At 36.4% G+C, this 25,657-nt stretch overlaps 1 protein-coding gene across 4 annotated transcripts in view; it reads right to left on the bottom strand.

The window, feature by feature from the left end:
* Positions 1-25,657, bottom strand: part of PPP2R3B (protein phosphatase 2 regulatory subunit B''beta) — a 58,403-nt gene that overhangs the window by 16,293 nt on the left and 16,453 nt on the right. For 2 of the 4 annotated variants that reach the window (XM_068425246.1, XM_068425245.1), the window contains 7 exons: positions 9,646-9,831; positions 7,755-7,858; positions 7,095-7,197; positions 6,281-6,355; positions 2,727-2,813; positions 2,148-2,304; positions 170-218 (listed from right to left, as the gene is read on the bottom strand). In XM_068425246.1, coding sequence (XP_068281347.1) covers positions 170-218; positions 2,148-2,304; positions 2,727-2,813; positions 6,281-6,355; positions 7,095-7,197; positions 7,755-7,858; positions 9,646-9,831 — 761 coding nt within the window. Of the gene's footprint in view, positions 1-169; positions 219-2,147; positions 2,305-2,726; positions 2,814-6,280; positions 6,356-7,094; positions 7,198-7,754; positions 7,859-9,645; positions 9,832-25,088; positions 25,347-25,657 lie in introns of those variants that run through there. The other 2 variants (XM_068425248.1, XM_068425247.1) reach the window with 2 other exon arrangements.

Below are 25,657 nucleotides of genomic sequence, written 5' to 3'. Positions count from 1 at the left end.
GTTCCAAGAGCACTCCAGTACTACTGGAGTTTAAACTACAATACTAAATCTCGCAATTCACTGTCCCATTTCAAGGCGAAGGCATTTTTTTCTGGGAATGTCACACTTAATTTAACAAGCAAGTATATAAATATTAAATTTGATTTAGTTCAGCATATAAAATAAGTACCTTGTTACTGCTCCTGAGAAGATTCTCTCTATCATCCTATTTGATATTGCTGTGAAAAAAGGTTTAAAATAGTGTCAATTATATACAAGTTATTTTTGCTTTGTATTGTCTAGTTGAAGAGTTTATTGGAAACCTCTTATATATACACATCTGTGAGAAAGATCAAGTGCAGCGCTCATTAATCCCTTTGAGTTCTCTTGGAGAAGATCACTTAATACAAAGTTTCCAAAACAAAGCTAGAACCAACCAGCTTTGCATTCAGAATGCAGAAATAGTAGCATAATAAAAGTAATGAAATTGGCTGATTAGTAAGATAGCGTTTACCAGTTCTTGACAAATAAATCATGTTTTCAAGTACCATTATAGTTTATATGACCTTGGTTTTGGCAAAGAGACAAAATAGAATTGGCACATTAATGCATAATGAGCATACCTAACTGATTCTGACATGGGTCTATTTCTGACACGGTTCTGATCCATGCTTCTAATTTTGAAGCCATTTCAGGTATTTTAAAGACATGTCTTAACAGAGCACTACCTTTGTAAAGGACATTCAATTTATCAAGAAAAATTTGTGCATGGTACTCAAGGCAGCACATGATACTATTCTCACAGAAGAATTACTTCTCATTATCCTAGCACTGAAATATTTTTTCACATTGTAGAAATCCTGATAATTAAAGCAGGTGGTTAACCATTCAAACAGTTCATCTGTCTCATGTACCTATAGTGATGCTGTCACCGTATTATTCTAGTAAGGACACTAGTCCCTACTTAGTATTTATCCCCAGAACTGTAGGATAGTCAGTTTGTTTCAAACATGTGCTGCTGCTTCTTACCTACTTTTGAAACACTGAAGTTGATTAACCTTCTCAACAATAACTACATACTTTAATATTTTTCTTAGTACATTAAGTGTTTGATCTAGTCTAATTTTAGAGCAGTGACAGTATAAAAGGAAGGGATTTATGAAACCAGATTATCTGATTTTGACTTGCAAAAAATAGAAGTTTAAGACTACAGTTGAGTTATCATATCAATTTTATGCTGTTACTTAGTCTAGTTCTCATTAAGCAGCAGCTGTTAAGTTTTAACCAATATTCCGTGGTTTAATTGATCCAAGTGGCATGGTATCAGTTCTGCTTCCTTTCTATAGTGTAGTAACTCAGTACAGCAACCTCTCAAATGAAAGAAGCCTTCCTCGGTGTCCTAAACTGTAGTCAGACTTCAGTGGGCAAGTTTTCAGAAGCAATCAGAATTGTGTTTATGTGGAATTGTTTTTAATGTGGGATAATATTCCATAATCATCTTGTGCTTAAGTAAGCTTTCCAGTCCTGAAGGGAATACTTTTAAGATGACAATGGACACAAAGCATCCAAAAACCTCAACAGTTCCACACAAGCTACAAGAATATTTAAAATAAGTACAAGTGTGAAAGACTACAGAATCACAGTCATTGTATATTGTGAATGCAGCAAACGTAAAGCTGCTCTATAGCATTAAAACAAAATGTACTGCAGCTGAGTTAACAACACTTTTAAATAAGCAAAGTACGTGAAAGTATGTTTGCCTTTTTCTACTCTTTCCATACCTTGCTGTAAGGGCCATGCTACTTGAATAATATTAGTAAAATGGATTGTTTCCAATATTACAACTCAAAACCACCAAATGGAGCCATTTATAATATACCAAGATTTAAATGATTTTTTTTTTTTTGGATCAAGTCTACACACTTACAAATTTATTTCCTCCTCTACTTTGCCAAGATCAGAATTCAAATTCAGATTTTTCCTCAAACTTGGTATTGCTAGACAGAAAGCAGCATCACAGATGACTTGTTCTGCTTTATTTCACTAGTCAGAAGGATCAGCTATACCAACAGACCCATGAACACTGGCCTTGGCAGTTAACCACTTCCTCAGGTGAAAATTTACAGGTCATTTAATACATGTAAACAAAGGTGATTTATTTGTCATACCATGATCATTATGTCGAGCTAAATCCTTCCGATCAATATAGAGGTCATGGTCTGTATCCAGCTCCCAAAATTTGCAATAGATAACATAAAAATGTTCATATGAGAAGTACTCTGTCAGCTGGTTAATATCAGCTTCCTCTTCCAATAATGCCACATTCTATTATCAGAAGGATAAATAGAACACATTAAAGAATTTGTAAGACATTTGTTGAGTGATCTGAGTTCTCCTAACCAAGTTATCATCTAATGCTATTTCAGCGGAACAATTTTTATCTTCAGAGACAGTGCAAACCACGCAGCATGACAGCAGAGACTGAACACACGAGGTAGAAAACTATGTGTTCTTAGAAGAATGAGGAGATCAGCCAGACTTCTGCTAATCACATATGCATTTATACAGCTCTAGATAAAAGATGACATTTAAACATATTCTAGTATATGAGAATTAATGCAATTGAGCCTTCACCAGTTTTTGGAAAAGGAAGAAATGCTACTTATGTTACTTCCTTAAGCATTTAGTTAATGCAGTTTTTAAACTTGTAGAAACATCTGTCTTGCAAAATTTTAGATATTATGTACCTGCAAAAAGTTGCTTTTCCTGAGCTCATTACAAGTTATTTTCCCAGACCAGGACCTATTGACTGTATAAAATATTCTCTGTATAACCTGCAAGAAACAGAAAAGGGAAAGGTGATCTTAGGTATGCTAACTAAATACTCTCCCAAACATTTGTCAAAGGTAAGTCTTAGCTCAGCTGCATTATAGAACTCCATCTTCCCCCTATTTCTATTCTTCTCACTACTTAGCAGGTTGATGCTTCTCTTATGTCATATTACCAAACCATTTCTAAATATGTATCTAAACTCACCTTGATAAGCTTTATTTCAATGCTGCAGTACCCCTATCTCACACAGTAAAGTTGCATAATACTTGTATGCTATCCAGAATAAGTCTATTGGCAATTTCACTATCTCCCACCCTTCCAGATCTACAGGTTATCATCTAATAAACCTATGAATGTATCTCATTACTTCAGATTTAAATACCTATATTTACAAGAATATTTTACTTCATGAATGAAGTTACAGAAATAGAATTGGGACTGTTTAAAGATCAGAGTACAGGGGGATGTTGCTGTTCTGAAGTCTGCAAATACAACAAATCAACATTTGACAGAAATACTTCCTGCAGGTGCAGAGAGAGTATGTTTTTCCCCCATTTAATTTTATTCTGTTTGAAGTTACTTGGAAAAAAACTGTTAATAGTAATAAAAGAAGTACATAAATGTTTTCTAACTGAAGAAAAAAAAAACAAAAACCAAAAACCTATCCAAGAAACATGATTAGTTCTTGTGCCATGACTGATATGGGAACCAGAAACAAATCCATTCAGTTGAGTATTCAACACTTTTGTTTAAATAAGCTTTACAAGTACATTATTTTGATAAACCCATCCCTTCAGCATAATTTGCTTAGTTTTAGTTTACAAACATAAGACTTTAAAATATGATTTTCTGTTTCTTAACTGAATTCAGTATTCACTTCAATTAGACTTAAGACAACCAGATACACATTTCAAGTCAATCATTCACCACTAACAAAAGCAGACAAAAAATCTGAACATGTTACGAACTATAACTGCTTAACTGGGAGATTGATTATACCTGCTAATTAGCAAGACCAAATATTGCATGTGTAGCATTTCATTTGCAACACAGTAGTTACTAGCTAAAGAGCCATCTCTTTAGGAATCCTTTTCCCCCAAATAAAACCTCTTCCACACTGAAGACTTAAATAATAAAGTTTTTATCACCTCAGACTTTAATTGCAGTAAATCAACAGTTTAAACAAACCAATAATTTCTAAATTACAAATAGAAGAGTAATTTATTCATAAAGTTTTAAAATAAAGCTTAAACTGTAGTATGCAGCAAGCTCTGCAGCTCTTACTTTGAAGAAGAACAGCTGGTTCAATAAATCCAGAAAGGAGAATAGACTAGCCTACTTCTGAAACTTAATTAGCTCAATTCTAATTGTGAGCTTAGAAAAGACCCATTTTTGGCTTATACTACAAAGCAATTTTTTTCTAAAGAAGTTTTGCCTTAGCTTTGCAACTTAATCCATCTGCATGTCATTATCTCATCTGTTACACATTTAACTGGTCTAAAAATAAAAACAAAATTGAATGTTTGCTAAAGACAACTGGGAATAGGCTTAAAAAAACAGTTTTCTGAAGTGAATTGAAGCAGAATATAAGCAAATTATCAGAGAATTGCATTCTTTACTATGCTGCACAGCGGTTTGTCAGAAGGGAGAGGAAATGGTGCAATACATAGATTACAATTTCAAGAATTCATAGTTCAGATATATACATAACATACTTGCAGATTAAATATACTATCTCCCTTGTCCAGGCAAATGTTTTTAATATATTTCAGCTTTATCTTGAATATATGTACCTAACCTTACCACTAGACTGACCAACCAAGCAATTTATATCCTGACAGACAGAACTGATTGCTTCCATGGTTGAACAACACTTACAAGACACGTGCTTCACTAAAGAGAAGTGTGTATGTATTCATACTCATGTATGCGCATATATATGTACAAAAAACAGAGGAGAAAAATAGATCATTTAACTTGTAACTGGAAGTTGGCATGAACAGACATTAGATGTTCATCTGTAATGCTTACAAAATCCTTTAGATGAATCTTCATATAAGCAAGGTAAAGCTACTTTGAATACAGGTATGAAATGCCTTACTTTGTCTTAGCAAAAAATAATCTATAATTATTACTAATAACTTGCAGGACAGAATTTTCAAGACTTTATTGAGCAACAGTTAATCTATTCTAAAATAGGACAAGGCACGCAGATAGTCCTGCCATTTCTTGATCTGCATAGTAGTATTCCAAATATTCTTGCTATATTCATAACAATACTAGTTTACTTTTGGGATTTTTGATTAAAAATGGATTTCTGTCGAAGATCACATTAAATTTTGTTCTAAAGTACTGCCAGCACTGATTTATTCAATATTGATAGACTAAGGCCTACTCAAATAAGCTGTTCCTCTAAAGAAAAGTAACTGGAAATGGCAGGACCTTTTCCCTCCTACGGTCCTTCAGGACAGGCAGCAAGCTTTCACAATTTGAAGCAGAGCAGCCTTTGATATAACCCAGAATCCATTAAGAAAGAAAACTACCCACAGGCAGAACATTTCCTTCAGTCACATCTGACAAGGAAGTTCTGGGAGCTCACATAATCATTATAGCAAGAAGCAAAACCTAATGCAGCCAGACATATTTGATAGGCTGGCAGTCTCTATAAGAAGGATATGAGAAGCCAAAACCAAACTCTTTCAGAAAAGCTTCCACAGTTTTGGTCTGGGTCAAACTATAAGCTGGATAAAAGATGATCAACTCTGCATGTTTTTTGTTGGAGAATATTCATTAAGCTATTTTTCACATGCACAAAGAAAGTGAGCTGAATGTCATTTTGAAGAATTTTAATCCTTTAGGACTTCAGTGGAATCAGCTGTCTAGTCTACAGTTGAGAAAATTTAATGTCACTGATTTTTCCCTTGGGTACAGAAAGAACACTTCAGTCACATAACCCTAGAAAGAGAGAAATGGAACTTATCATGTACAAAACCTGCTTAGAAAGAAAAATCCCCAGACAGGAAAGTGGCAAGCAGCTTCAATATTACCATTATTTTACTCAATACTGAACATAATCACGTTAATATAGACCTTTCATTCAAAATTCCATTGAATTAAACCCAGAGTAAGGTCAAGATTCTAATGACTGCAGTCTATAGCCACAATCAAATGTTTAAGGTAACAGTCTGCTCTTAGCTTAATGTTCATTAACTTATCCTACACTACTACAATTCAGTGTTTCTCTTATTAGTATTAAGTTCAGTAATTTCTTAAAAATGTCAAGAAAAACTATGATGCTTAAGAAATTGAGTCTTTCTTCACAAGGTTTCTAGTTATGTAGAAATGAAGACTGACATCATACTCAACTTTTCTCATAGGACAAAGATGCTTGTATGTGTTGACTAATCTTAATTTTGATTTTCCTACTTAGTTAACAAAAAAATAGCTTTTCCAAATAAAAATCACTTACTGTGGTAATGTACCGAGAATGAAATTCAGATGCTTCTTTTAAAAATGACAGGCCAGGATGACTATTCACCACATCCTACAAAAAAAGGAGTAATAATATTCCAAGCAGTATTCATTAGTGACTATATAAAACAATTAGCACAGAATAGCACATCTGCTTCCTTAACCAAAACAGTTCAAACTAGCTACCACAATCATTAATGATAACTTCATTTAGAACATGCTTCATGTAAATAACACTGCTGACTTTTTAAAAATACAATTATCCTTTAAAGAAGCCAGATAAACAAAAGCTTTCCTGTATTTTAGATGGGATGAAGGTTTTGAACACTGCTGACTGTTGTAGCATATAATTCTGTGGCTGACTGATTCAGTAAAAGCCAATTTAGGTTTTATTCATTCATTAGTAAAGGTGTTGTTTGCTGCTCTTTGAGAGAAACTGTATTAGCTCTTGAATTCATACATCACTTTTCTTTTGCCCACCAAAGGGCCTCCTTGACTTAAGTAACTTCAACTGCTTTTCTAAACTGTAAGGATTCTCTGACACATGTGCTATTCCTGCAAACAATTTTAAGTCCATGCATCTTACTGTAGCTCTTAAAAAAGACCTCACCTTATATAAAATGATTAACTGTAAAATAAGTCACTCTCTAGCATCTCAGTGGACCATACAAAGCAAGTTACGCTAAATATTATCAATAAACTTTAATGAAGATCATGAAAAAGTATGTTTAGCTAAAGAAAAAAAAAAAGTCAGTGCTTTGCCAGCTCATCATTTTGTTGTGTTTTCAGAGCTACTTTCAGTTGCAATTTACTTGTAAAAAAGGAATGAAGTCTTCTTGCACCAAGTAGTTGCATCCAGGGTTCATTAGAAGATGAACAAACTTTGCAGCATCATCATAGCAGGTCTGAAGTATTCTGAAATGTAAATGTTTTCATTTAATACTCTACAAAAAAATTGCTCCTGAACCTTGTACAGGCATCCTAGAGCAAGGCCTATGAAACTGCAACCACAACATTTAAATCAAAAGCTAATTATAAATGTCACAGTACACTCCTACTGAACTTATCAAGGCAGTAGTCTCATACATTTACATTAAAGGAGGTGGGTACTCCATGTTATTGATTGCATGAAAGGACATTTTTCAGTTACAACTGGAAGGAGAACTAGAAACAAAAAGCGTTCTGTCCAGAACTGGTATCTACAAGTTAGGGCCATGGTTTTCACTTTTCCCATAAACAGCCAGTCATTTACCAAACACTTTAAAAATCTATGAACACTGTAAATAAAGATTTGTTTGTTTGTTTATGTTCAAGTGATGATTTCCTTACATTTTCCCAGGTACAAGTTTGCTGTCAATGGTTGATTATGGGGAAGTGTTTTATTCCCCTTTACAGATTGGATCTCATTCAGAGCTTAAAATATCACATTTCAATTAAAAAATGCAGTACTTCTAAAAAAGAAATCTACTTACTTCCGCCACATTGCAACAAATTTATGAACTGACACATATCCTGTTCGTTCACCTCCAGCACAATAAAACAAAGGACCTTTCCAGTAAAGTGGGCATTCACAAGCCTAGAATTAAAATATACATCAAGTCATTGATTCATTGATTGCTTATCTGAGGGTTACTCCCTCATTTATAAATATTTCAAAAATTAAATTTTACAAGTGTTAAGAAGAAAACATTAAGGCACAGATTTTTTTTTTTTGATTTTTTTTTTAACTGTTTCTGAAACCAGCTGTGCCTTCCAAAATAATTAATTTCAAGCAACTGCTTTAGGCTGAAATCCAAAAGTGGAAAGCAAAACACAGGGCAACTTGCAGCATTCCTAACAGAAGAATGCAGTCACATGTCTGCTCTGTCCACTCTCCAAGCAGCCGAACAGAGTCCATGCTAATAAGCTCTGCTAAAGGGCTGTTTATCTTTAAGCTGAGCTCAAGACAGTACAAACAGTTACAGAACTGCTGAACTGGAGCAAGTTTGGATTTGTCTGCCTCAGAGGATGGCTCAACTCATCTGCATCCTTGCGTATGTATGCATGTCTTTTATCCAATTGTAAGTAGTAGGCCAGCCTGCCCTGAGCAGCAGTACCTTGCTTCAAGATACCCAACAGCTACACCTTCACAACTTCAATGGTCTCAATATACCTACAGTGCTGCTTCTGCATCTGCTCCAAGCTTCCTCAGTCGTAACAGCTAAGTATCTATCTTTCGCCTAAAACTGACTATGACTTGGAGTAGTCAGTCATGCTGGCATCTCTGAGAATCTCATGTGCATCTCAAATAAGATTGTGAATACTGCAGGATGTATAAGGTCACTGGAGCAAAAAGACAGTTACTTCTCATGCAATAGTTTAACCAGTACTTTAAAAAATAAGAAAAAGTGAGTTTGATGAATAGTGTCCTCAGACTAAGAGTATTTTCCCTGTGCTTCAGGAGGGTGCCTTTCATCACTGAATGGTAGGGGACTGTATCCTTCCACCTTTCTTGCTGACAGGGAAAAGTCTTTTCCAGTTCTCCTTACTTCTATGTGGAAAGGAGCTGTGGAAGGCAGGAATCCTATCATTCAGCTTAGCAGTTAAACACTCCTGGTGAGGCAAACAAGGAGTTTCTGAACCCCCAGTCCTGCTCTTGTGAAAAGTCTGTCTTTCTATTTTCTAGACCCTGGATTTTAAATGCAAAGTGACAGGAACAGCGATGAGAACCTGAGATTCATTACCAAGACCATGACTTGCAGTGATATTTCAAGTGTTAATTCAATGTAACAAAAGGAAAATTTAAGTTTAATTTAACTAGCTTATTGTCTGTTACACAGAATTTAAAAAAATATTTGCTGCTTTCTAAGCTCAGTATTTTGTCGCTCTGCCTTAACTCTAAATTAGCTCTTCAGTAATAACTAGAGGGCTATGATCTCAAGTTACCAAACCATTTTGTCTTTCAGTGTCTTTACAATGGAGGTTCATGACACTGCTGAATGAGAACAAACAGCGTGGAACACCTGAAAACAAAACGCATATTAACAGTGGTTTTGTCTTAAGTCTGTTGGTCAATACAGAATGCAGAACTACGCACAATGGGCTCTTCAGTATTTGGTTGTTTATGCAACTAAAAAAATAGCTGAAGTTTTGTTTTAATGTTTCTTTCTTTTTGTAAGCAAAATGTAGGGCTATTTGAGACATAGTTAATGCGAAGACTTCCACACCTAACTGTGCTATCAACAATATTGAATATGATGTCTTACTGGTACTACTGCCTTTTAGAAGACAAAAACATATAATGCAAGAAAACAAAGCCCACAGACTCATGTTTCCTTTCCATAGGTGTACAGTACTAAAAGCAGACAGCCAGCAAGTTCTCACCTTTGCAACCTTCCCCATATCTTCTAACGTTGCCCTCTCATTTGGAAACTCAGAGAAAGTTCTCTCAATTTTGGCAATCACAGCATCTATATTCACTTTTTCCTTAGGACATCCTCGAGGAAAATAGAAAGTTGGAATGTTTTGACTAAGTGATGGTGGCAAAGTTTCTTCCTTCTTTGTCTGAACCTAAATAGATAAATGCACATTTGACAGTCAGATACAATGAAATCACAATAACAGTCACCCTGAGATGACTTGAATCTCTTGGTATTATATGTTACAACACACCTTCAAAAAGATTTCTGATGATAGGCTGAATAAGCTATTTAAGAATGAGAGTATATTGGAAAAATTCATGAGTATTTCCAAAAACTGTCATTTAGGAAGATCTCTAGGATGTTAAAAATTTAATAAAAACAACTTCACTCTTCAACATATCAAGTTTCAAGATTAATACACTAGACAGCTTCTTGGAGACATCTGAAATAACTTGGGTTATATTATCAGTTTCAGAAGAAAAAAAAAAAATCAACTTCTAGCTTAACAAACAGGTCATGAAAGAATTTGCTTTTGAAATACTTCTAGTTTTACAGCTTCAAACTTTTGAAATAAGCATGTCAACTTTGTTACAAACCACCAACTTGTTTAATTTAGTTACAGTGAAGATGTTCTGGGGTTTTTTTTGGGTTTTTTTTTTGTTTGTTTTTTTTCCCCTAAAAATGCTTGACTTTATAAAGTTAGTAAATTATTCCTGCAGAGGGATTTTTTTGATAAGTTATACACAATTATGGCATGAGAGCTTAGAAATCTGTTTCTCAAGAACCTAAAAAAAAAATAGATACCCAGTAACAAGAGAAAATTTAAATGCATTTAGCTTCAGTAAAGAAGAATTTACCTTCTACTTAGTTTCCAAAAGAAAGTTCAATAAGGCAGAGGAAAAAAAAGATGACAAGCAAAGTAACAACAGAGTTATGTTGCAACTCAAAATTAGCAATTAAACATGAGGTCTTTCATCCCAAGGCACTGTTCAAGTGTAAAAACATAATGCTATGAGGTGGCTCATCCTAGTGTTAAGTATGTTCAAGATCCTGAATTCCATCTCCCAGTTCCAACTAGCATTGGGGGTGGGGGTGGTGGGCAGAACAGACCAAAACCCAACGCTCATTTTACTCCTTATCACCTTCGTCAAAGTGCCTGTAAAGATACCCAGCTTTCCTACCACAATCAAAAGAAATAGGTGCTTACAGACAGCAGATTTTCATTTGCAGGATTCCAACCCAGGAGCCTTCACTGGAAGGCTACACATGCTAAAAAAAAGCCTGAATTAACCTTTCTTTCCCCTCCTCTGCATTTGAGCGAGCATTCCTGTTCACAGCTGCAGAATTACCTCAACTGAGTTACAAGTTTTATCTCATAGAGGAAAAAGTTACCTTGAATCTGTGATACCTAGAGTCCATGTCTATCATTTTCTAGGAATCCTGTAAATTACAACTTTTGATACCTCGTCATTAGTTTAGTGGTCCAGCTAATGAGGCGTCAGTTTGGAACAAAAGTGCCATGGGGCATCAAAAATCCCTTTCAACAGTAGACTTCCAAACTTTTGGAAATAATAAAGATAACATTTTATTCTATAAGTAACATTACCACCAGCACTACAAATAATGGTTATAATTGGATTAACACCTTGTTTCATTTTAGAAACTCAGCATCAGCACTTTAGTAGAGCCCTAACAGTTATCCTATGCAAAACTGCACTAAAGCCCTATTCCTTGGACTAGTACCACACAGTCAAGATAAGATGCTCAAAAGCATGCTAGCTAACAGAATCAAACTCTTATATTTGCTCCAAACAGCAAGGTTATTTTATTTTATTTCCCCTTTTCCCCATTTACAAGATCTGCCTGGATAGCCACTGCCATGTGAGTTACTCAAATTGCCACCAAATTGACAGGTCTTCCAGTTCTTCAGAGATGCCCGAGGAGGTGTGCCTCATCTGAGAAATGGGCGAGTGTCAGTTGTAGACTACTAACGTCCCCTGAACATTTCAGGTAACATGAGGCAAATCAGTATTTCAAGAAAATCCAGTACAGACAGATAAGGCATTTTTAAATTCCACAGCTAGGAAAATTTAGAGCCTCAGATTAAAAAAAAAAAGTTTCTTTTAAAAGGAAAGGTAAGGCAGAGGGAAGACTACATTGGAAAAGGTCTCAAGAGAAGAAAGGCTCTCAGACCTATTTGTTCATTGGAAGCTTTATATTTTCTCAGAAACTAATAATTTATTTCAGATACCTCAGAGGACACAATAAATTATTTCCATTAGTCCAGGTTAAAAGCTGTTCTTAAATGCATGTGGAGATCTCAGTTCTGGATTTATAATAAGACCTGTCCTAGTATGTGCAACTTCCTTGGGTGTTATTTAAAATAGTTATACAATAAAGGCTTTTTATTTATTTATTTTTCACCTTTTTGGCTGTTGTAAACATGTTCCAGACCATGATTATGAGCAAGTAGTTAAGCAACAGGTATAAATGTATGATGTTTAATCTGTAAGACAGTATATTTATTCAACTCCAAAACTAAGTATAGAATATAAACTTCGCACTGCAAGACAAAATAACTCTCCCTACATTGAACGATGTTGCCTATTTCTACATGCTGGTTTCTTAAAGTCGGTGAAAGAAGCAGCTATAAAAATGCTTCATTTACATCAGAAGTTGTATGATCACTTCACAATAATTTCTGATAGATTTATTTGGGGCCTACATGTAGGCATCTAGTGAGGATACCATCTAGGGCACAACCCAAAAAGCCCTTGAATATTCCACGTGGTATCCAGCAGCCAGCTCAGAGCACAGCTCTCACTCTGCATCTGCCACACGGGTGTTCTGAGCTCACTAATGCTTCTTAAATACCACTTGCATTTGGACAACCGAATTGTACTGTTAATGTCAGTCAACACAGGGATAAGAGCCTGTACCAAAGAAAGAAACAGGTTGTCCAAAACTATCAGCTCCAACTAATGCACTATAAATTTAGTATTGCATCTCCTTTCTCTCTCCTTGCCTTCCCAAGAAGGGCCAGGGACCCGACTCTTTTCTCTGCCCAAATTCCACCCAACAACCAAATGGCTCCTTGTACAAGTGAGGCTGCCCTGCTGTATGTGCTCTACTGAAGGAATGCGTGATGCTAAAAGGGCTCTGAAAGCTTCACTATTTTTTGTAACTTCAGCTGGTTACTTCTGTAGATGCATGTATTGTACAGCTGATGAAGAGAGACAGTTCTGTTATTTCAGGGCAATCAAAATGCACTAACTGTATGAGATTAAGCTGCTCTAAAATCAATTACAACTGTAACCAGGGAATTTCTTCATTAACAAGAACTGCTAGAAGTCTGCTAACACCGAATCTTTGAATTGAAAATCTGCAGCAACAGTCCTTTTTTTTTGTTTTGTTTGTTTTTTTTTGTTTTTGTTTTGTTTTGTTTTGTTTTTTTGTTTGTTTTTTTTTGTGTGTGGTTTTTTTTGGTTTTGTTTTGTTTTGTTTTTTTTTTGTTTGTTTTTGTGTGTGGTTTTTTTGTTTTTGTTTTGTTTTGTTTTTTTTTTTTTACACAATTATTCTATTTCAGTAGTCAATTTAACATTTAGAAAGTGATACACATTTTCTTGTTGCTTAAGTTAAAATCTTTAATACCGGTACCAGTAAGCTAAACTGACAAGAGAGACTGGTTTGGTAAGTGAAGATGTTCACTGTAACTTGCCAAGAAATAGCACAAAAAGTAACATGCTTGGCCTTAAGGGTAACAGCTGTATAAGCGTGTAAATAACTCATACAAGCAGATGTGTGCTGCAGTGTCGGGACTGAATGGTACATTAACCTTTGCAATAACTATATGTAAAGTCCAGAATCTGTAACTGTATTGTCGCTACTGCAGTTCAAGTTTTATGTAAAAGATAAGTGGAAGTGAGGATCCTTGAAAACTCCTTGTTTGTAATAATGTAAACAAACTTACGTAAGATTTTTCTATGAGGGAATTCAAGACAGCCTTTAATACATCGCCAGTTTTCCTTCCTGACACGTTCAACCGTAAGGAGTGTCCACAGCTATCCAACACTTACTTGCCTTGACTTTTAGAAAGGAGAAAGTGGAAATTTATATCGCGATGGGGTCACTGTTCAAAGGGCAAGCTTCTCTTTTTATTTTGCAACTCTCCGGATCCTTTTCCAACTGTTTTCCAGCAGTTGTTTATAACAACGTTATAAAACTATTATAATTACAATACAGTAATATATTAGTAAATACCAGAGAACATGGATACACCTCATTCCAAAGAGAGAAGTTCAGTCTTCTTGCTAGATAGTCTTCTTTTATCTACCAACAGGTGAGTTGCACTCGGCATGAACAGAACTTGGTTCTAAGCAAAAATGAAGACAGTAGGGATTTTAAAATGAGATGCCCTTTTTCCTCCCTCTCAACTGAAAGAAAGAGCTGATGCTATGATGGAGCCGTTCAACAACAGGATATATTTCTGAAATAAAAAGGAAGAGGGTGCTTGTTCCCAGATATTTTAAGACTGTATAGTCAGTCAAGTCTAGATCTACATCTGCACATAGAGACTGCCACCCATAAGTACTGAATCCCACACAAAGGGGTTGAATACATGGATTCAAATGCAAGTGAGTGAAACCTCACTTAAAAAGGACTTGCTGGAAAAGGAAACAAGATAAATATGTTTATGAACGTAATATTCTTTAGATAGCTTACTCATTAAGGCACAAGCTCATTGAACTGATTTGGTATTTGCATTGTTTTGACATAACTACAGAAAAAGATAACTTCATTGAGAAACGCTGATACCTTCTAGTATCTGACAGACAGCAACACTTGTTATGCTTGTTTCTCAAAAAAACCCCAAAACATTTAAAACTTATTTACAGAGTTAGCATTCAGCTCTTGCTGTATTATTTGACACGAATTTCCATAAGGATGTTCATATTAGAAAAAAACCTCAATGGAATACCTAAAACAGGGTCAAGACAATAGGACCCCAAAAAATTCTACCTCACATTTATGCCCAACTTCACATTAAGTTTTTACTAAGAAGTGGTACACCACAATCCCCCTGCAAAAATAGCATTAAATACTTAAAATACTATAAAGAGATTTTTACCTATCAAATAGGTAAAAGTTTGGTTCAAATCCTTAGTATTTTAAACTAGGGTATTAAAAAGGAATGTTGCAATACTCTTCAAATGTGCAATGCATAAGTTAATCTAGTTCTTCAATAGACTGGGTCTTCTATTCTTATGTATCGCACTTTATGCTAATACTACCTGGGTAAAACAAAGTGCATAATAAGCTAAGAGGATTTTCTGCAGAGGTATGCTATTCAGCCTTTTAAATCCCAATATCCCTGCAACCACCCACATACAATGCTTAAACCAGATACTACACGAAGTTCCCTGATACACAATAGAAAATGGAAGTCAACACAGAGACCCAAAGGGCAACAGGGTGGTAATGATGAGACCCAAAGGCCGTTTAGCACATGAACTTGAAAATTCTAAGCTTATGCTACACTATCTTTTTTTAATGAAAAGTCTCCCCTTTATTAAATTCAGTAAGTTCTTACAGAATACAAGGTTTCCTACAGTCTATCAAAGGTAAATGGTAATTGTGAATGTAAGAAACTGTTATCAGTAAGCAGGCTCAAAAGGAGTACCTGACCAGCCTTTCCATCTCTGTTTTTATAGCTGTCGGTCTAAGTCTGACCAATAAAGTCACAGGAATATTTCTTCTTTAACTTACTATCTATTTGATTGCCCAGTGAAACTCAACATTTCCCTCTACATAAGCAAGTGACATGATCAGTAGTTTTATGGAATTTAAATCTTGAAAACTCCCGGTAAAAGATTTATGCTACTATTGTCTAGAAAAGGGTTCAGTCTCATTTGGAAGAAAAACATTAATTTATAAAAATCTGTTCCACCTCCTCAAATATTTCAGCGTTATTTTGAAGTGCCTTCAAAAATCTACTTCAGGATAGGTAAAGTAAGCTTATACCAGAACTTCCCTTAGGACAAGCCCAGACAAACGTATCTTCTGTAACACCAGCTCTCTTGACCTTGTGGTAGACATTCAGATTTCCAATTATCTAAGTTAAAGAAGTGATGTTTTTTTCCTTGTTCTCTGTATGTTCTTCATTAGCCTTTCTCTAACCAAACTCAAGACGTTTATTACTGCAAGACTTCACTGACTGTAGCACTTCCCATTCAGCTTGATATGCCTAACAGTATTTTTTTCCTCTGTGAAAGATGATCCTTTGACAACTGGAAGATTTCAAAATTTTTTTCCAAGCTAGATTTCTCTAAAATCTAGCTATTGCCCTGAAAGTAGCTTGAAAACAGTAATTTAACCTGAAAGCTTAATAATGAAGTTTCACACACCATAAGGCAAGATACACCACTGTACACCTGCATCTTCCCTCACTCCCGCATATAGTTTATTGACCTTTGTGTCAGTATTGGTGATAGGGCAGCAGTATGGTGAATTGCCTCGGGGTACCAAGACAGCTAAAATGCAAAGTTAAACAAAATTTGTCCTCATCCAATCTCACACAGTTGATTCCACTTAGAAGCAACATGGTTTTGATGCTAATGTAAGGAAGATTAGAGGAATACTGTAGCAGTATTGTTTGAAATAAGCTTACATTAAGCTTAAACCCATTGAAAAGCAGGCGTCGGGGTGTATATGCAAAAGTCTTTCCTCTGGCAACAAATGTTCTAGTGCCAGTTGCTTCCTCCTGTCCCCGACTTCAGTTTGCTACCCCTTCAGTCACTGTCTGGCAGCTGGTTTTGGATGTGCTATAGAGACTAATTTTATCATACATGCTCCTCTTTCCACAGTGAGAGATAAACATCTATTAATTTTAACCCTGATGCAGTTTTAGACCACCTTACTTTTGCTGTTAGCCTTAACTCAGATCACTTCTCTAATCCAGTTTGGTCTGGAGTCACTTAAAATTTGTGCTACAACAAGAAGAAGGAAATGGAAAAAATAATATACTTTTCCATAAAGTTCTAGCCATATATCATTAGAGGAAAAAAAATACTTTCAAACTAAAATGTTTCTGATTTTATGCGTACTGGTCATCTGAATTAACACAAGGGAGCAGGGTTCAGCAACCCTTCCAATGCAGTCTGTGTTCCAGTTAGCAATTCTGTGTTCACCTTCAAATTCCAACCAAACGTGTTGGGAGTCTCCTGCCTGAACGCCAGCTTGTGAGCTCATCTCAGTTTTACACAGACTGACTGCTATTGTTCTCATCTCATTTATGCATGGTCTTGGTAGTTTACTCTCAAGCTTATTTCTGTAGACACAAGTCTATGGTCATTTGGTCTTCTGACTCAATGCAAATAGTAATCCTCAATGCTAAACCAGCTTTACCCTAGAGACTGAGCCATATACTGCTCTGTCCCATTTTTGTAGAACTAAAGTGCCCTGAGTTTCTGGGATTGAAATGGTGCAGCAAGTAGCAATTCCATGAGCAAATCAAAAGAAATTCAGTGAGGTTTAGAGCAGTGAGGAGTCCAGGATCCTCCTTCATCTTACAACAGTAAAAATGAAGTCTAAAGAAGACCTTAAACTTGCACTACAACTTGCACAAGTACTCATAGGAGTAAGACAGAGTTAGAACTAGAGTTTCATGGCCTAAAAATATATTCAATTTCTTATTTGCTCTAAGCCTACAAAAACAGCTATAAGGACGGATAACCTTTTGTATATTTGGTTTAACTATATGTCAAGCTCATTATGTTCAGAAGTTCATAGTGCAGACGACGTTACTGTAAGTTGAGATAAAGCAAATGGCTGATCTAACTGACCTGTTCTGTCTTCTTTCCACTGAAGTGGCAAATCCCTTCCTGGTTTGTCAGCCAAACTACAAATAGAAAGCTCAGAATCACAGAATCATTTAGGTTGGAAAAGACCTTTAAGACCATCAAGTCCAACCGTTAACCTAGCACTGCCAAGTCCACCACTAAACCATGTCCCTAAGCACCACATCTACACATCTTTTAAATATGTTCAGGGATGGTGACTCAACCACTTCCTTGGGCAGCCTGTTCCAATGCTTGATAACCCTTTCAGTGAAGAAATTTTTCCTGATATCCAATCTAAACCTCCCTTGGTGCAACTTGAGGCTGTTTCCTATCACTTGTTACCTGGGAAAAGAGACCAACACCCACCTCACTACAACCTCCTTTCAGGTAGTTGTGGACAGTGATAAGGTCTCCCCTCAGGCTCCTTTTCTCCAGACTAAACAACTCTAATTCCCTCAGCTGCTCCTCAGAAGACTTGTGCTCTAGACCCTTCACCAGCTTCGTTGCCCTTCTTTGGACTCGCTCCAGCACCTCAAAGTCTTTCTTGTAGTGAGGGGCCCAAAACTGAACACAGTATTTGACATGTGGCCTCATCAGTGCCAACTTAGTCGATTTGTGTGTTTTTATTTTTTTTTTTTAATCACTCAGTATCAAATTCTACTCTACTTCTAGTTCAGTAACTCACCAGTAATGTGGGCTATGTTGGGAGCAAATATCATCTTCAACAGCAAAATATTAGTCTTTGAGAGTATCCCTGGCTACCAAGTGGCTGGGATAGGAATCTACATTCATTTGGCAATTTAATGTTGGAAAATTCAACTTATGAACAAACTAGAATTCAGGTCTATTTTATCACTGAAATACTGTTTGTATGGTAACCTCTGATTTTGAGGTTAAAGAGATTTTGTTAGTTGTTTGCTAGCTGAAGCTGATTTCTCCCCTTAAGTCTCAAGACTGCTAGCAGAGTAAGAAATAGTACAGCTAATTACTCTTAATTGCATGATAGCTAGGGGAAGAAGCACTCCACCCAGTTTGAGTGAAATAGCTGTGGCCATCATGGATACTCTTAACAGTCTTACTAAAGCTTAAAGAATTCTTTCAAGAACTTTTGATAGTGGGACAACTATCAATAACTCTTTTCCCCTTTAATTTAACCAAGCCATATTTAAACAGCCAAAATGAGCCCCAAGAGGAAGCTACTGAATAGAATTCTGTGTTCAATCCTCAGTATTTTAGCAGAGCATGCAAACTTTGGACCATCTCCACAAACCTATTTGGGATAGTGTGTTAATCATCATGTAGGAGGAGACAGTAGGTAGTAGTGCCCAGGAGAAGTTTCCACCCAAAACTGTGAAATGCATTCTATAAACGTTATCTTGCACATTAAAATGAAAACCACATTCAACTAAAAGCACATGTAAATGGTTACCACAGACAAGTCATATTACATGCACACATACAAAAGTAGCATGCAAGAAACAAGCCAACACAGGAAAACTTTCAAATGGTCAAAACTGATTTTCACTAGTTCAGTGAAGACTGACCTCTCCATCTGAGATACACTAGCACCACTTTTCTGCATGATACCTAACCATTATAGCACATACTTGCCAGTCTCCTCACTTTCAGTAATATATATGCTGCACTAACAGATATCTTAGCCGAGTTCTACAACTCTGTGATTTTGGAAATACAAGGATTCTCCTGATTTGCAGTCTGATATTGAGGAGCTAGACAAATCATGCAGCCCTGCTGGGAACTGGAGGATGCTATTGCAAATGCATTATTACTGTAGAAGCACCTCCAAACATGGCTGTGTACGTTTGTTTTTTTGTACAGTTACATAGACCTTCAGTGTCAAAAAAGTTCCAGTTCAGCCGTTAGAAAGAGTTTAATGACTTATTCAGAAACGCCCTGGAGTGGGGGTGGAATGGAAAAAGGAAAAGGTAGTTACCTCCCCCTGCAAAGCCATGAGCACAAGAGACCTTTGCGTATTACATGCATGTCCATCAGTAACTTGCTTTATTTGCTGACAAAACTTTTAATCAAAGGCTTTAGAAGCAGGATTCTCTAACAGTTTGCTGTGACTGACCAATGAAAATAATTTTTGCCTCCTCCACCTGCCCTGCTAATTCACAAAAGGAAAAAGGTACAGATTATAAAACGGCAAAAAGCAAAATTCTTCAGAAAAATCTACCCTGTGAAAGGCAACTTCTACATTTGGTGTTAAGGCAGAAGTGGTGCAAAAATATTAGTCACTGGCTGTGAGATGTTGTCAAGCAGTCTCCATTTTATGAATTATGTCAAATCAAGTATCCCAGTCACTAATATACACGGTTTGTCATATAGGTGCAGCTTTCTTGGCAAATACTCCAATCGTAGGTTAAATCAGTATTCCTATTCTTTACCAGTATATTCTGTTGCCCCAACTGTTTGCGAAGACAAGCTGGTAAGACCCTCCTAGTACGTAATCATTTTGATTGCACACAGCCAAAGGACCACACTGGGACTCACTACCTGCAAAGGAGTCATGACTGCCTAAACATCATTTTAATGAGGAAAAACTGACAGTCAGTTACCTGAGGCAATTCTAACATTTGTCTACAGAAAAAAAACCCTGTCAGGACAGGCCATCAGTTCCATATCAAAAGTAACAAATAGGGCTAAGATAGACAGCCACATAATTCTTAAACTCTGCAATAGCTTCTTATCCTTCCATGTTTACAACAAAACAAGTTTCAATCACTCAATGCAATTGAGCTTAGGAAAAATCCACTCAAACAAGAAAAATATCAACAAGCTCAGCCTTGTTACTGAGCTGCAGAATCAACAGTTGGAGCAAGTATTCTGTCAACTTCTTGTCTGGCAATGCCCCAACAAATTCTGATTTGGACAATTGTGAAAACAATCTATCCCTCTGATCCTGTAAAAGTTGAAGAATATTTTATATGAAGATGTGCCAAACTGTTTCAGGCTTTCTAGCATACCATCAACAGTCACAGAACATCTACTATTAGTAGCATTAGTGATTATAAAGGTATGGGAAGTATGTTGCAATGGAGAAAAGGCTAGTGACACTTTTATTCCAAGGGGAAAATAAATAAATCTGAACTCTTCAATGTCTGAATTGTTGGGTCAAAAAAACTTAGCTGCAGAGGGAACTGACATCTAGACTCTTAAATCATGCATGCAAGTAAAGTAAGCTGTAACATAAACTTGCACCATATTGGCTTTTCTACAAAAACATTCACAGTTGCATAAATTTATTACCAGCCATGAGCAGGTAGAGAAGCTGCTACCACAGGGCAGCCAATACATTTTAAGTTTGAACCAGGAGTCTCCGTTGCAGAAGTGGTAGAAAACTACCAGTTTGCTTATAGCTTCCTTTAAGAGGCTGGAGTGTAAGACCTGGCAATCCATTAGCAAGGAACCATTTATGGAACAGCTCTCATCTTAACTAGTCAGTCTCAGCAGGCACCTTATATATTTTCATTCTATTTTAAATGCTCGCATCTGCTCCAGAAAACTGGCATTATATCAGCAAACTGGCACCAAGTCTAACTGTTAGCTAGAGTCAGAATGAGATTTCTTTTCCCTCCCCACCAGCAAACACTTGGGTTTTGTTCTTTAAAAAAGCATTTGTGGGCCCGATGTAAAACTATTATGTAAAAATGGCTATCAGGTCCTCCCTCTGTGGTGTCAAAAGTTCTCCGCGTGATGTGAAATTAGAAAATTGATGCTTATAGGAAAGCTGGCCTGCCAGAGACCTCTAATTGTTACACAGCCTACTTCTGTGACTATCATTGTAAATCCAACTGCCTCATGTAAACTTTGTAAAATTAATTTTATTTAAGAAATTGGAACATCATGTTCATGACTGGAAGTGTGCTAGAGCACAACCAGACACCAGCCCAGCACACATTAGCACCTACGGGCTCTGTATTTGTTGCTGTCTTGAACATGCCACAAGCATGTATGAAGCATTTTGGTAACAGAGGAGTGCAAAAGCGATCGAGAGGCACTAATGTCTAAACTTACTTCACTCAGAAGGAAAGCCAGTCTTGGGAGGCTCTGCAGAAGTTGAAGAAATAGTTCTCATACAGCTGACATAAATAGCATGTGTAAGCGGCATTTAGTATCATTAACAGGTGGTCACAGAACTAGTGTTCTCCATTTTCACACTGAGGTGCAACAGATACAACTACAGGAATCACCAAGTAGTAACAGCAGATAAAGGTAGGTAGGATGCAGTTAAAGTACCAGAAAACACACCAGCACTTTGTTCTGGCACTGACATTCTGAGGATTAATTCAAGATTTAGGCCTACTTTATTTTTCCTTTTTTTAAAAGGATCACATTCAGCACAAATTTATTTGACTTTAAGAAAGTCTAGTTTTAAAGTTAGAAGTCAACTGTTTTACAACATAGTGTGGCCTCTAAGTAGCAAAAAAAATACCTATTTGCCTAGTTTAGTTAACACTGAGTTACACGAGTATAAGCGTGTCACTGTACACAGATGTATTTTATTCTGTTATCATTTTGTTTCCAACTTCAGACATATTTTCCTCACATAGCTTGCGTAATGCTGCTCCTTATATTTCAGCTCTGACAGGTAGGGATGTCACCAGCTGTTGGCTAAAACACTCTGCTCGGCTATCAGCAGGTAATAAGCCTTTCAGTTCACATCTTTAAGTTGCCAGTACATTTGACATGGTGATAGTTTCTTCTCCCTCCAAAGTTTCAGAGACATTGATGAGCAAGATGGACACTGTGCCTCTTCAAGCACATTTCCAGTTCACTATATGCTGTAGGTGTTAGGTTACCTAAGAAAGGTCTTTCTTACAACCAATGTCAGAAGAAAATAGACTGAAGTTCTACTGAGTTTTATGCAGTTATCTATTCAAAAATTCAGTTCCCCAAAGTAATAGAGAATATTTCAACAGTTGTGTATTGTTTTATCTTCCTTTTGAGAAACCAATCTTTCCAGAAAGCCCTATTTTGCTCGGTTTTATCGATTTTCATTAATAAATGCAACCACTGAGAAACAGCCTGTTCCACCACTTTCCAGAGCCACCCACCTCCCTACTGGTTGTCTATGTAAAGATTTTCACGCAACTTGATTTGCTACACTCCAATGACCACCCCTCCAAAACACAGGGGATTACCTACACAGATTACTTACATGGCTCTATGCAAAAAGCCACTGCCTTAGAATTCCTAGAACCTGTGGATGACCTTGTCACTCCAATCCACCTCAGAGCAGATGTTGAGCCACATGTTATCTCACCATCCACCACCATTTTTTATTTTAAGAGGATAGCTTTAATAGCACTAAACTTCTTAAGGAGAATCTGCCATTTATTTAACAAGTTATAGAAACTGCATGGATATGAAAAATAAGAGTGTAGTAAAAGTATAGAAAAACAGATTGGCTTCCATTTCTGCTTGATTTTAGCATTATAATTTTACATCATATTCATGAACTGTTCTGTCTGAAAGCCAATATTACAGTGGTATAGGAGGTTGTAAACTTAAACGAAAATGAAGCTTAAATGAGAAAAATTTTTCAAGTTATTCTACAAAAGCTCTATGCAGTCTAATTTTAACATGAAATTTCGTCAGTTATTATGTAGATAATGAACGGCTATTCTTTGAAATGCATCTAACCCATGAGGACAACTTGAAATTAACATTAACATGAAGTGTCTGCTAAAGAATGTCCATCATCTTCTACACCAACAGTTATCAGCACTCATATTTTGTTTTTTTTAAGGTATTTTGAAAAAGGTCTCCTTAAAATCATTAAGTTGAAGTGAAGTACCATTTAAAAAAGGAACCTCGGATAAAATACTTTATATGAAATTGAGCAGACAGACATCAGATTTTAGTTTTATACTGCTACTAAGTCTGCTTTGTCCACAGAATTTTCTCTGTAATATAATACATAGTTTAATATACATTATTCTACAATTGCCATCCACCCAAGAAGTGCAAGTCTGCTTAAAAATGAAAAATGTTGATTGTCTGCATTGTAAGTTTGTAGCCAGCAGCATGCTAAAACAGAAAAAACCCTACAGATTAGACAAGCTGTTTTCTAAAGTATTTAGTTGCTTGTAGATATGTATTAGCATACTACATTGAGATGTTTTCTAGCTCAATGTAAAAAAGCCCTGTAAAAGTGCAAGTGATCCAACTATCACTCGATGAAAGACAGATCAAGTTAAGGGGCTCCACACAAGGTAATAGTGTGTTTGTTTACAAGAGGATGCCATGACTCGACTAAAACTTGCCCCATGCTCTGAGGTGCCTAAATATTAACTGCTACTTTTAGGTAATTAAGATAGTATTTTCTTTTCCTGCTGTCTCTAGTCAACAAGTTTTCTTCTCTGCCTCCAGTTCAGCACAAAACATTCAAGTTGTAAAATCCTTTCATTCACAAGTTTATGCTGAATGGCATAAAACAGCAAGGTCAGCACTTGCATTCTGATTTGCACAAAGGAATAAACATGGCTTAGATAGCTCAGCTGAAACAAATTTGAAATAATAATGTAGAAGACAGAAGGTTAACACAGTTTTAGGGTCATAGGGCTCTATGGCCCTCTCTTGAAGGTCACCTGAAAGGGACACTAGTGCACTGAATTCAAAATTAAGTAGCAGGCTATATTTAGAATGATTTTAAAAGCCAGAAATCCTAAAATAATGTAATTGTTATTCAACTGCTAAACTTTCCTTAACTAAAAAAGGGTAAAAAAAAAAAAAGTCACACATACCATCACTGATAGACCTTTAGTACATGAATTAGAAGTGAGAGTGAGGTAAGGACAAAGTGAATGCTTTCACATACCACCAAAACCCTTAAAGTTAAGTGTGTTTGAGAAAAAAACAAATTTCAGTTTCTCCAATAAAACAGTTGTACACTGTTTCCCCCTCCCAAAAGATTATCTCTTTGAACATTTACACTCTAAGTAGTTTTCCTTCTAATTATAAGTTTCAAATGCTTCTATTCTCAACTATGTGCTCACTCTAAAATGGTGGATTAACTCACTGCTGCAAAACAGCAAAGCAACAACTGATCTCATCCAAAGTCCAAAATAAACATAATGTAAAGGAATTCAGGATCATCATGTAAGTATGAAAGCACCTTTTAACATACTATGTTTGAGTTAGTAAAGCTACAGCCCATTTCAGTGTATTTTATATGCCCAGTTTCAGTAAAAGGTAAATTAAAATCCCTGGAGAAATGCATGCAGATTATGATTACGCAGATTAAGGAAAACAGTCTTTAAAAGTCTAATAGCGTTAAGCGCACCAACTTTCCACTGCATATGCCTCTGTGCAAACATCGTACTTTATCTATGCTACATGCTCAGTAAACTCTCCTCATTTTTTTGTTGCAGAAAACTACCTGCACTGTCTTCTAAAACACAGAATAAATTACCATATATGGAACAGACTATCAAAATCCTGCTAGCTTAGGAAGAACTTCCATGTATTTCCTGCAGTTTGCGTGGTTGTGATGGTACAACTGACAACAATAACTTAATTGTATAAGAATGGAAAAACAAACCTGGACCTGCTGAAAAGCTTTCAGTCTCTTCTTGAATCTAGAAGGTAAAACAAAATCACATCCTCGAGCTAGCAATGCCAACTCCTTTCTTAGATCAGGATCTTGCCGCAAAGAAATCTCCTTTATCCTCATGCTTTCGGATTTCATATAATGTCTCTGTGTGCCAGTCCAGGCACTTGAGTCCCAGTAAATAGCAGAGCTGTTGTATTATCACACAGTGCCACTTAAAGCAGCAGCTGCGCCCGAGTTCTGTGATATTATAAGAGTCAGCTCAACTTCGCCTGCTCCATACATTAAAGGGGACTTGGCTGGAACTGCAAAAACAGACTGGAAAGTCACTTTGGGGGCCTGCCCTTTCGTACATGCATTCCAAAATCTAAATGGGACAGTATGGAAAAAAACAAACCTGTTTGGAGGAGCATCTATAAAAGCAGCTTCCAATTTTAAAAAAGCAAGCCTTACAGGAATGCAGAGAGGCCAGCCGTGGTCATTTTGTAGCTTCCTCCTCCTCCCATTCCCCTCAGCTTTTCCTTCTGTCACAAAACACTCACTGTCTAGTTTCACTGAAG

The sequence above is a fragment of the Nyctibius grandis genome, chromosome 2 (assembly GCF_013368605.1).
Source record: "Nyctibius grandis isolate bNycGra1 chromosome 2, bNycGra1.pri, whole genome shotgun sequence".
Lineage (NCBI taxonomy): Eukaryota > Metazoa > Chordata > Aves > Nyctibiiformes > Nyctibiidae > Nyctibius > Nyctibius grandis.
The sequence above is the reverse complement of the archived record's forward strand: the minus strand, read 5'-3'. Positions and strand labels throughout refer to the sequence as shown.